The sequence below is a fragment of the Berghia stephanieae genome, chromosome 1 (assembly GCF_034508935.2).
Source record: "Berghia stephanieae isolate SIO BIC M18660-M18661 chromosome 1, UCSD_Bste_1.3, whole genome shotgun sequence".
Classification (NCBI taxonomy): Eukaryota; Metazoa; Mollusca; class Gastropoda; order Nudibranchia; family Aeolidiidae; genus Berghia; species Berghia stephanieae.
This window is the reverse complement of record NC_088360.1, coordinates 5,877,297-5,889,796: the sequence shown is the minus strand read 5'-3', so window position 1 is coordinate 5,889,796 and position 12,500 is coordinate 5,877,297. Positions and strand designations below refer to the sequence as shown.

The window sequence follows — 12,500 nt, the reverse complement described above, 5'->3', positions numbered from 1 at the left end:
ATCTGATGGTGTGACATTCGGCTTGCCAAAAGTTGCCGTTCCTCAGGGAGCATTGAAGAGTTGAGTCCTGCAATAAAAAGTCTCTTTTATAACATTTTCTCACCAAACTCAGGTGTAAAATGAGTACCGTATTGATAACATCGTTGACTATATCAAAAAGAAATTATGACAGCACCTAAAATGCTGCATGACTTATCCGACATACTCATTGTTGCTACTTAGGACCGTTTGTACAGCGCAATTAGCAGGTTAGGTGGATATGGTACCATATTATAAATATTTCATTTTAAAAGTTATCGTCGAGGTGATTGTTTGTTTTTATTGATTTTAAATTCTTGTCCAAATTGTGACGTCTGAGTTTAAGGAAGGCAAGGGCGTGATATAGACAACATTTGTGGGACAAACCTTAATAGAGAAAACTCAAAAGTATCCTGAACTATTTCGGAGTTTCAGACAATAATATTGTATAAACCAACAAAGTGTCCAATTGAAAGTCACGTTCATTTCTTAACTCAATATAGCTTATCGCCGCTTTGTGGAGTAGGGGGAGAAAGAGAAGACAAAAAAAAAGGGGAGATAGATAGAGATAGATAGATAGATAGATAGATAGATAGATAGATAGATAGATAGATAGATAGATAGATAGATAGAGAGAGAGAGAGAGAGAGAGAGAGAGAAAGGGGGGGGGGGGGAAGCCATTGACAACAACCGAGAGGACAATGCCATAAGAAAACCCCCCGAACCATGACAAGGATAGGGATCGCTATCACTAACGGTAGCATTGACTGTGGCCATAGAGTAATCATTGTCTGTTATCGTTGTTGGCCTTGGACACTCATAGAATCTGCTAAATGATGGATGGCTGTATGTGTATGTATATATGTGTGTGTTTGCGTTGTGTGTATGTATGTGTGTGTGTGTTTGTGTGTATGTGCATGCGTGTGTGTATGTGTGTGTGCGTGTGTGTGTGTGTGTGTAATGCTGGTTTCTTCGATGGATGTAGCATTGAAATAATACATAAATGCGTACAAGAATCCAGTCACAAATCGATACTGACATAAGTAGACGGATCGATAGATCGATAGTTATATTGAATGGCACGGATTCCAATCTTGATGGAGATAATATCTTTTTTGTTTTCTCAAGCACACCGAATTGTTTCAAGACTTTCACCAAGAGCACTACCGCGAATGCTTTATTGATAAATATCTTTATTCGAAAGTTATAAACAAAAATATTGCTATGGAACACATCAGCCAGAAGAAACATTTTCATTTCTTTATTATGCCAGACCTATGTTTGGTTTTTAGATTAAAACCAAATAATAATGGTTGTTGCAACCCGACAAATAAGCAAATGTGTGATTTGTGTTGTCATGAAATCAGTGTGAGGTTGATGAAATTACTATGCCAACAATCTGTTGACATAACGAACTAACATGCTATGATTTTTGTAACTAAACGTGGCCGGAGCTTGGTGTCCATGTATAAGAATGCACCAATTGTGAAATCTGACAACTTTTACTGTGGCAAAAAATAAATAAATAAATAAATAAATAAATAAATAAATAAATAAATAAATAAATAAATAAATAGATAATATTAAAAAATGTTTTAACAGAGATCACAACAACAAAATTAAAGTAGAAAAAAAAATAACCAAAAGAAATATAACAAAACAAAACAAACCATTTGGATATCCATTGATGTATTTGCGTTAAACTGGAACCAACTCTTGAAAACTGTTCACATCATCGATAAGGGTTCGAAGACAACAAGAAGATTCAACGGTGGGCAATCAATCAACCCACAGTCTAGAACATGCCGATTTACACAAGTGGAGATTGAAAAATTCCAAGCCCTTTTCAACACATTTTATGTCATTAAAAAACTGGAACTAATTGCTATATTAGGACAGCCAGCCCCTGTAAACCTCGGCAGTCAGAAGAATAAAATTCAAGTGATATTCGCTGATATTCGAGTTAGGACACTTCTGTTCAAAGGTGAGGGACTTTCCATCAGGCCCCTGGCTCATTGGTTTGTATTATTAATATTTTGTTGTTGTTGAAAAAGGTGGAGAAATATAAGCAAACAGAAACCTACAAGGAAAAGAACAATAAACGCCCCCCCCCCCCCTCCTAAAAAAAAAAATGAAAAGAAATCTTGTTATTAATAACAAGACAACAATAGAATATGAGGGTAAGGGGGATTTAAAAAGCTTGTCCATCATAATTACCTGGGTCCGTTTCCGATTTTCCATTATTATCACCAACTCACGGTGTGAATTGTCTTTGAGAGCGTGTCAAGGGTACTCACTGCCAGATAGCTATTTCCAATAACCAACAGATTACTGCAGTACTAGCCAATGCCGCACGTGCAACGATCCGTCATGTCACTCTCTCTGTCATTGGTCGTCACATTGACCAGACGTTTTTTTGCGAATAATTCCAAAAAGGTTCAGAACCCTGTCGGCTGTCTCATCATTAATGAATTGTACTTTAAAATAAGAACATACAAATATCTTTCTCTTCCACAGAAAACTACTCTAACTGTTTTTTCTTTCCTCGCTGCAACATTTGTATTTTGTACTGTGTTTATACACGCTGTTGCTATGCCTTTAAATATCATTCCTGCTAAAAAAAATGTCAAAATATCAAGCTCTCCGATGCCAAACAAAAGTTTTAAAAGCCAATCTGGCATCCTTGTCGTCATGTGAATATCAACATCAGTCAATGACTAACACATTCTCACGATGGCCTTGACCGTGAACTTGAAATTCCTATTTTTATCGAAGTCTGAAAGTGGAACCATTGACAGTCTAAAAACCAATCAATGAGAGGGTGGGTGAGTGGAGTGGGTGGACGAGTGGTTGATTAGGGATGGAGGTGAGTCTAATAACGGTTTGGGCATAGATTATTGTAGCAACTAAAAGGTGCATGAGTCTTATACATCAGTCAAGTGATGTTAAGCGTGATCACTAACCGGATTGGGTGACATACAATGATTGCAAAGTTCTAATCATGATTATTTCACAAAGGTATTTTAAACATATTATCCCATTCGACTGTGTGTGCATTAGAACCGGTCTATAGATAGAATGCGCTTGGCCAAGGAGTTCACAACATTGTCATCCGGAAGTATAACGGACCAACACACAAACTCTGTGTAACCATGAACTTTTATAGTCTGGTTAATACAGTTTAGTGAGAACAACTCACAAACGCGGATGGCAAAAACAATAACAAAGCCCTGAGTGACGTCATCTGCATACTATCTATTGTAAAGATAGAATGCGCTTGGCCAAGGAGTTCACAACATTGCCATCCGGAAGTATAACGGACCAACACACAAACTCTGTGTAACCATGAACTTTTATAGTCTGGTTAATATAGTTTAGTGAGAACAACTCACAAACGCGGATGGCAAAAACAATAACAAAGGCCTGAGTGACGTCATCTGCATACTATCTATAGAGAGAGGGAGTCCCTATAGATAGTATGCGCTTGGCCAAGAAGCTCATAACATTGCCATCCGGAAGTATAACGGACCAACACACAAAACTGTGTGTATCCATGAACGTATATAGTCAGGTTAATACAGTTCAGTGAGCATTACTCATAACGCGTTTGTGAGTTGTTCTCACTAAACTGTATTAACCAGACTATAAAAGTTCATGGTTACACAGAGTTTGTGTGTTGGTCCGTTATACTTCCGGATGGCAATGTTGTGAACTCCTTGGCCAAGCGCATTCTATCTGTAGCACACTGGTGAAGCACTCGCCTTGTAAGCAAAGGGACCGATATCGATTCATGGTCCATGCCATACTTTGGAAAAACACGTATCTAAAATTTGACCAGAAAACTCGTCCTTCAAATAAATATCGATTGATTAAAATTACCATCATCTTGTCAAAAACTTGGTTAATCTCCGGCTCCATGATTCGAAAGGACAACTGCAGTCTGTATCGATAGTATGCAGATGACGTCACTCAGGCCTTTGTTATTGTTTTTGCCATCCGCGTTTGTGAGTTGTTCTCACTAAACTGTATTAACCAGACTATAAAAGTTCATGGTTACACAGAGTTTGTGTGTTGGTCCGTTATACTTCCGGATGGCAATGTTGTGAACTCCTAGGCCAAGCGCATTCTATCTATAGATAGTATGCAGATGACGTCACTCAGGTCTTTGTTATTGTTTTTGCCATCCGCGTTTGTGAGTTGTTCTCACTAAACTGTATTAACCAGACTATAAAAGTTCATGGTTACACAGAGTTTGTGTGTTGGTCCGTTATACTTCCGGATGGCAATGTTGTGAACTCCTTGGCCAAGCGCATTCTATCTATATAGTTTTAATCAGTGGCGTATATTTTAAGAGGGACGGAAAACAGACAAACAAACAAAAAGATACACATAACAGAAAACCAGCATAAAACACAATAGAAATTCTGTTTCGTTTAGGATACAAGGAGAATACTAAGTGAAATGTTATAACTTCGGTGAAAGCGTGAAAGGACGCTGAAGAAATGTGCTTTTTTATTTCACTATTTTATTTGGGGCGGAGAAGAGGGTAAAATAGTCAAGAACGACAACAACCACTCTCTAAAGCCAATCACAAAGGGTTGATGGGTGCTTGTGGAAGGACTATAATATGTGTGTCATTGTGGTTTGGGGATATATATTACAATTACAGCCCTCCAGAACCAATCAACACGCATATTCGTGAATGAAGCGTTCCGTATTCTTAGGGGGTCTCAATAGCTCAGTTGGTAGAGCATTCGATTCACAAGCAAAGGGACCAAGATCGATCCAGGCGCAGTCGAGATTTTTTTTCTGACACCCCCCCCCCCCCTTCTCTACCCAGTAGTGAATGGGATAGCAAGCAATTGCTATTGACCGTGTTACGCTATAGAAACCGGGATAAACCCCAGCTTCATGGGACTTATGGCTCTGAAGGACTACAAAGGGTGGTTCAATACCATAAATTATTGGATTTTTCATATCCTACAACATATGTAATTTTCATACTTTCAACCCTAATTTGCACAATCTGATCAACGAAAGGGTTAAGGATTGGGGAAAGGGGGGGGGGGGGAGTTGGAGATGAGGAAACATAATAAGAGAATTTCAAATTCCAACTGCTTTCATGTTACGATTCACGACTGTTAAAAGGTCAGGGAAAGACACGCAGATCGTATGGCGTTAAAATCGATCACACAAGGATGACGTTCACCATCAAAACGTTTTCATTTAAAAAAAAAAAATTTACATGCAATATCGAAATGAAAACTAAGCCGTAGGAGTAGTGGACTGTAATAAGTAATGTACCAAATACCGAAGAATTGAATATATCAGATTCGAAACAAAACAACAACAAAAATACAAATCACGGACCTTTACGGAATCAAAACTCTTCTTCCGGCAATAAAAACAAGTTAAAATGGTAATACTTCAGACAGACAGGAGTATCAACATTTTTAAAAAAAGCTGATTTATTCATTTTGTACATTATTTTATCGATAGATATCAATTACACCTAACTTGTGAAAAATCCTCAAAACTGACAGTTCCATGAAGTAACAGAGTTTAGAGTCTTTCAAAAATTAGACGGCATCTCATTCTATCAATTTTATATGAAATGTTCTTACCACGACGATTGAGTGCGCTTGTGTGTGTGTGTGTGTGTGTGTGTGTGTGTGTGTGTGTGAGAGAGAGAGAGAGAGAGAGAGAGAGAAAAGAGAGAGAGAGAGAGAAAGAAAGAAAGAAAGAGAGAGAGAGAGACAGAGAGAGAGAAACAGAGAGAGAGAGAGAGACAGAGAGAGATTAGCAAAAGTCGACAAGCTCAGACAGTGTATAATATCCTACCTCGAACATATCCCTACAATCTGTCTATAAAATGCTTATCAGTGTCCATCGGGTCAACTAGTTTCAGACAAATAGCAATTTCCTTGTAACACAATCAAGCGACGTTGACGTTGTCATTGATAGGATGGGTGAAAACAGCAGAAAACTCAACTTACATTGAGTATTTAGGTAATTTATTTTAAATACATGATATTGCCACTCGTATCTCAAGAGAGAATACGAACTGGGCGATCGACAAGAACAGATAAAGTAGGAACGAGAGTAAAAAGGCGGGCCTAACATGCGACTTGTTTTCCACGAAATTTTGTCGTATCTGCCGTTATAGGAGAATAATAAAAGAGGGGTAAATAAATTGAGAATATAGGAACTGTGTAAATACGCAATATACTAGGATAAAAGGTGCACATATTGTTTATTAATGTGTTTCAATGCAATCATTTTTTTTAAAAACGTCTCCTGTAAGTTTGATCTTGAGCCATATTGATGACTCTTTCACTCTGTCTTTTGAGTAAATGTGAATGTCTTTAGACCGGATCTCCCGTTAAATAGGGGATATTGATTATCTCCTTCAGCACCATCATTTTAAAAGTAGAAATTCTCTTACTGGTTTCTTGCTTTCAATGAACTTCCTATAACTCGACTTTACAAGATCGTAAACAAGTCCTAAAACACGCAAGTTTTACTAAAATATTTCAAGGAATTGACGAAATTTAAAGGGCGAATAAAGGCATAGATAGATTAATAAAATAAAGGCATTTATATGGAGAAAGAATTAAGAGATTTACTGTAGCTACGATGCAAAGTGTCCCTCAAGTCCTTGAGCGGATTTAAATTTCTATAAATCAACAACTGTAGCAGAAGTAAACGACAGCAGACATGTCAATTACATGTTTCACGATCACATTTAATATTTAGGTAAATCAGCTTTACCTTTTATGGAAGGCTGCCTCTATTCTCACCCCCCCCCCCCCCCCCCCCCCGGCCGATTGGATTACCGAAAAAAACGTCGCCGGCTTTTTGCGATTTGGATTTGATTGATTTTTTTTTAAATTGTGCAACTTGTGACAAGAAACTTAACAAATTACTGCATTACAACCTTTGGATTAAACATACAACAATTGTGGACTACTATTATGAAGACTAGCATCCTAGACTAGGGGGATGAGAATAGTCACTTCGTTTATTGAATATCATTTCAGACCTTGCATTGAAAGTTATATATTACACCTTGCCCGCAAATTGATTTCGTTTAACAGGGGGAGATAAAAGGGTCTCATATTTTACCGTGAGTTGTGGGCCTTATTACTTGTATGTTTGTATTGAACAAAGTCGATACAAATACCATTTAACATTCTCATCATAATGGACGGGAATAAGGTTGTGGGTTTAAAACAAACGTTACTCGTTTCCATACAAATTTTTAAAATTGAAAAGTACCCGCCTGGCATACGGTTATGGTAGCTGCAAGTAAACAGTTTTGAGTTAATTGAAGGTGAAGGTCAGGAAAGATAAAATATAACAAAAATCGTGCGTGACTTTTATCAAAATGAACTATATTTCCCTTGGGATGGAGATTTGAATATTGAAACGGATGTTAAAAGTTGTATAATTAACCCTTCTAGGCAGAGTAGTCACATTCAATAAAACTTACAAGTTCGTTCTAGAGTTCAAGGACGAATATGATCGTCACGAGAGGATGTAAGCGGATGGGGAAAAGTTGAGAAAAAGGTTAATCCTTGTAAAAACAATGGCGTGAAACAAAGAGTGGACATGATGGCTGATTGATTTGCTAATGGATTGTAATTAGACAATCGGGTCGTCTCTTTAGTTTTAACCTTTAACAGCCGGGTTTCGATTTTACTTTTAACTGAAATCCACGTGAACATATTTGCAGGTCTGATAACCGGAAGCTACTATGGGCTTGTTTTGACATTTTTGTAATGGAGAATATTTTGGGTTGGTTTGAGAGTATTTCCATTACAACAATGAGCTCATAACAATTTTGGTTATCAGACCTGCAAATAGGTACACATTGCCTGAAATCATATCGAACCTGCGTGAAAAAGGCAAGATCTGTATTGTATTTTACTGATACTATGCGTGTAGGTAAAACACTAACAACTGGATATAACGTATGAACACAACAACAAAAAACAATCTTTGTGTAACCTTAAACGTTCATAGTCTGGTTAATATAATCTAGTGATAGAAAATACCATAAAATGGCTGTCTAAAAACAATAACAAAGAGCTGAATGACGTCAATTTCGTTCCTTTTATAACAAAATAAATAAAGAGAGATGTCATAAGTGACTCATCGCCTCAAGCTTCATTAGTTAATCTTATAATCTAACTTTAAGCATCAGGTTCATCCAGGCATCATTCCGATTTGAGACGACTGGCTATAAATAAAAAGGTTAGAGGTGATTACAGTACTTGACTAACTCAAGACATTCTGACATGTGGCGTGGGTCATCTTGGACTATCCATGATATGAGAAGTGAAAATTGTCCAGTCGAAATGAAAAATTAAAACAATTTATTTTGACTGCATATCAGAATTATCCACGATCGAAACTCTTTATGCACGGAATCTCTCTCTCTCTCTCTCTCTCTCTCTCTCTCTCTCTCTCTCTCTCTCTCTCTCTCTCTCTTTCTTTCTTTCTTTCTCTCTCTCTCTCTTTCTCTCTCTCTTTTGTCTCTCTCTCTTTCTTTCTCTCTCTCTCTCTCTCTCTCTCTCTCTCTCTTTCTCTCTCTCTCTCTCTCTCTCTCTCTCTCTCACACATATACACACACTCACTTTCTCTACTCTCCCCTCAATTTCCTTTTCTACCCCTGCTTCTCTCTTCTATCTCTCTCTCTTCTCTAACTTTATCTCTCTATCTCTCTCTCTTCTCTCCTCCTTTCCCTCCTCTCTCTCTCTCTCTCCCTTTCTCTCTGCCCTCTCTGACTGTCTCTCTCTCTCTCACACACACACACACACACACACTCCCCATGCTCTTTCTTTCATTATCAGCATCTGAAAATTGCTATCGGTACAAATCTTAATTAATTTAATAAGAATTCCTAGAATTTCTGATATTGATTCATTCCTCATCTTTCACGGACTAAACTTTTGGATGCAAACACGATTGTCTTCATTCAAACTTGTGGCCCAACATCTCACTGAATTGAATCTATAAGGATCAAAATCATGAAATGTTGATATATTAAAATAACCCCCGACATGTCAAAAGGTTTGCGTTACTGAAACCGGACTCAACCATGGTCCCAATTGCCTTATGAATCTAAACGAAAATTCATGTCTATCGGTAACTATTCCAGATACAACAAGATTATCAAATATAAAAATAAAATTATTGAAATTAATCAATCTTTGTGCGACTATGTGGTGTGAGACTCACCTTCGGATCGGAAGGTCCGGGGCTCGAGTCTCGCTCTGAGCGGTGCATAGCTGAGTCCTTGGAAAAGGCATAAAATGAGTACCTGGCGTAAACAGCGTTGTCTGTCGGGGGGGGGGGGGGGGGGGGGGGGGGGGAAGGTAATGTCTCGTCCTATTTGTTAAGTTGGCGAGGGACCCTTTGTAAAGCGCTTTGAGCACGTTTAGAGGATATTGATCTCTATAAACGATCAATTTTTGTTGTTTGTTTGTTTTTTAATCGAATAATATTATTGGGAAAGAAATATACGACCAACACTCAGCATGTACAAGTGGTTGGGGATATAATGTGCTTTGACTCTCACAATAAATAGATCTGTACAACACAGAAAAAAACAACACGTTTTATCATTTTGGCCAGAAAATCGCTACGTTAAATATTGATTGATTGATTGATTAAATTGACCAACTTGTCGTGGGAGTCTTGAACCCAAGACCTCTGAAAGAAATCTCAACTTTAACCTTCTCGTTACCAACTATAGGAATACGACACATAATAATATGATACGATACTACAGGAGCTAATAATATCTTTCTTTTTCAGATTTCTTGTCTATAAAAACTCTTCTTAATTTTTAAAATTATTATTAGAAGTGTAGTTTGATTTATACAGCTTTTTTCTTTGAATAAATTAATTTGTAAAAATGTATTTATTGCCTCTGAGTTTAATTTTTTATTTTTAAAAATTATCATCTTGAATGGTAATGGCGAATTGTTGATTTTTTGTTGTTGTTGTTGTTTGTTTGGGGTTTTTTTTTGACAAACCATAAAAAGACCAATAAGGAGAAGGTTTAAAAATCTTGAGCATTAATATAGCGCAATATCCACTGAACATGCTCAAAGCGATTTACAAAGATTTAAAAGGCTTTATAGCGAGTTGTTAGTCAACCGGTTCGATATTTGATGCAAACAAAATGTCTGATCAAAATACATCTTTAAAATGTTTTTGTCCATGATTCACAGAGATGTGGCGAGGGAACTTCATAATATTTCAAGAATAACGATAGGCAATGTAAAATTTCATGGTAATCATGAAAATGTCATAATGGACCCGATGACCTTTCACCTTTCCATGAGGTGACCACAGATGAGGGTACGTGACTTGTAATCTATTATAGCAGACAGGACAGTGGCAGTGATGAAACTAGTAGTAAATGACGACAGCCCCTGACAGGCAGTGCAGTGATAAGACTTAGTTGAGTGCACCCGGGAGAATGCACGGTATAATAATATTATAACCATCTATTCGGATGTGAACTTCCTCCTTTGGGTCTTCAAAGATGAAAATATGAACAAAAACAAAAACAAACAACAAAAGCGAAAACATAAGAAAAAAAATAACACACACACACAAACACACACAAACACACACACATCCACATACACACACACACACACACACACACACACACACACACACAAATGCACGCACACGCCAAAAAGCGCATTTTTATGTATTATGTTACGCTCATTTCGCTTTAAATACTGTAAAGTGCTACCGACATTCGTCACAGCCAGGTTTAAATATATTTGTACTCTACAAAACCTGAGTCGAGTGGGTTAGCATGTCGTGCTAAATAGGTCGTCAAAATCACTGCACATTGTCTAGTATATGTTTTCATCAATTTTGGATGTCAAAACAATCTTTTTTTTTTTCAAACAAACAAATACATAAACGTAACAATTCAGGTGGGAATGTGAACTCTTGTACGAGTTCTGCTACAATTGTCTATACGAGCAAAATTATCTTTTTTTTTAGACCAAAAGAAAAAAAACGAAAAAAAACCGAGTCATTTCATTGTGCATGTATGTGTAATGACCAATACTTTTTAAAAAATAGACCACTCCTGTCCTTTTTTGACGTAGTTAACTCAGTTTATTATTTTGATTTTTCAAGATGCAAAGTAGGATCTGATCTGGATTAAAATATGACTTCACCAGAGAAGAGAAAATTAAAAGAATATAGTTTGTGACAAGAATTGTGCACTTCACTTTGGCTTAATTTGACAGATTTATAAGGAGACGTGGTCATCGAATAAATAAGACCACTCGAAAGATCTGGGTTTGAGTCTAGTTTGTTGTGGTTTGTTTTTTTTTAAATTGAGCTTTCATATGAGCAATATCAACTAACGTGCCCCAAGCGCTTTAAAAGGGGTCCCTGGCTAACAGCAACCCTCAACATGAACGACAGGACATGACGCATGTTAGGCGATATTACAATTTTTTTCGGACTGAGACAACGCTGTTAATGGCCATGTACTCATTTTACACCCGAGTAGGTGAGATACTGTGAGTAAAGGGCCTTTTCCAATGACAACTATGCGCCGAGCGAGGCTCGAAACCAGGACTTCCAATCCGAAAGCGAGTATCATACCGCAAGAGCGCATAGCCGCACACAGTATAATATTGTTTGCTATATTCTTAGAGTAAGAGCCCTTTACTGATGTTGCTCGCATTGCGCGTTGCAGTTAGGAGAACATTCGATGTATTAGGGTTTTTAAAAAACTGGAAATATAGCCTAAAATTTACATAACATGGGAATGGAAATGTAATTATAGGTATTAATTTTAAATGTATATGATTAATTTGAACAATGATTTGAAATAAATACTCACATTCTTCTCTATAGCTCCTGTACTTGGCCTCCAAATCTTTTCGAAAAGCTGAGATGGATTTTCTAACGGAAGAATTCTTTCCTTCTTGGCATCCGGATGAATTTACCGGAGTGGCAGTATTGAGTTGTCCGTTAGATCCAAATCTAGAAATTGGACTGAAATTTGGCTTGAAGAAATTGTCGTCAGAATCGTTCCTACAAGACGACATTTTACCTAATAAGGAAAAACTTGTATTATTCTCACAGGACGAAATATGCGGCCAAAGGTCAGAGTTGAGTCTCAATTCTTTAAAACTCTCATTTTTGTTCTCATCACCGTTGAAGTCAAAAGATGGAATCGAAAATGTCAGCTCTTTTGACGACTGTTGTTGCTCTGATTTTCCATGAGGTCCAAAACAATACGTCATTGATCTGGAGAAAGGTTTGAGGACATATTTTGAGCCGTCAAATGGACAGGTCTCCGCTCCTTTTGGGTGAGAGTGGAGCGCACAAGATGATCCTCTGTCGCAAGATTTCAAGAAACGATTGTTACCATTTCTTTGTCTTCTAGATGAGGTTTTTCTTGGCCATGTTCTCGCACTGTCCACACT

The 12,500-nt window shown here is 37.4% G+C and overlaps 1 protein-coding gene across 1 annotated transcript in view; it reads right to left on the bottom strand.

Annotated features, from left to right (window-relative positions):
• The window catches only part of LOC144966583 (uncharacterized), a 199,079-nt gene that overhangs the window by 159,458 nt on the left and 27,121 nt on the right, over positions 1-12,500 (bottom strand). Inside the window, exon 3 of the mRNA XM_078903273.1 lies at positions 11,912-12,500. This exon is cut by the window's right edge and continues 195 nt beyond it. Coding sequence (XP_078759399.1) covers positions 11,912-12,500 — 589 coding nt within the window. The remainder of the gene's footprint in view (positions 1-11,911) is intronic.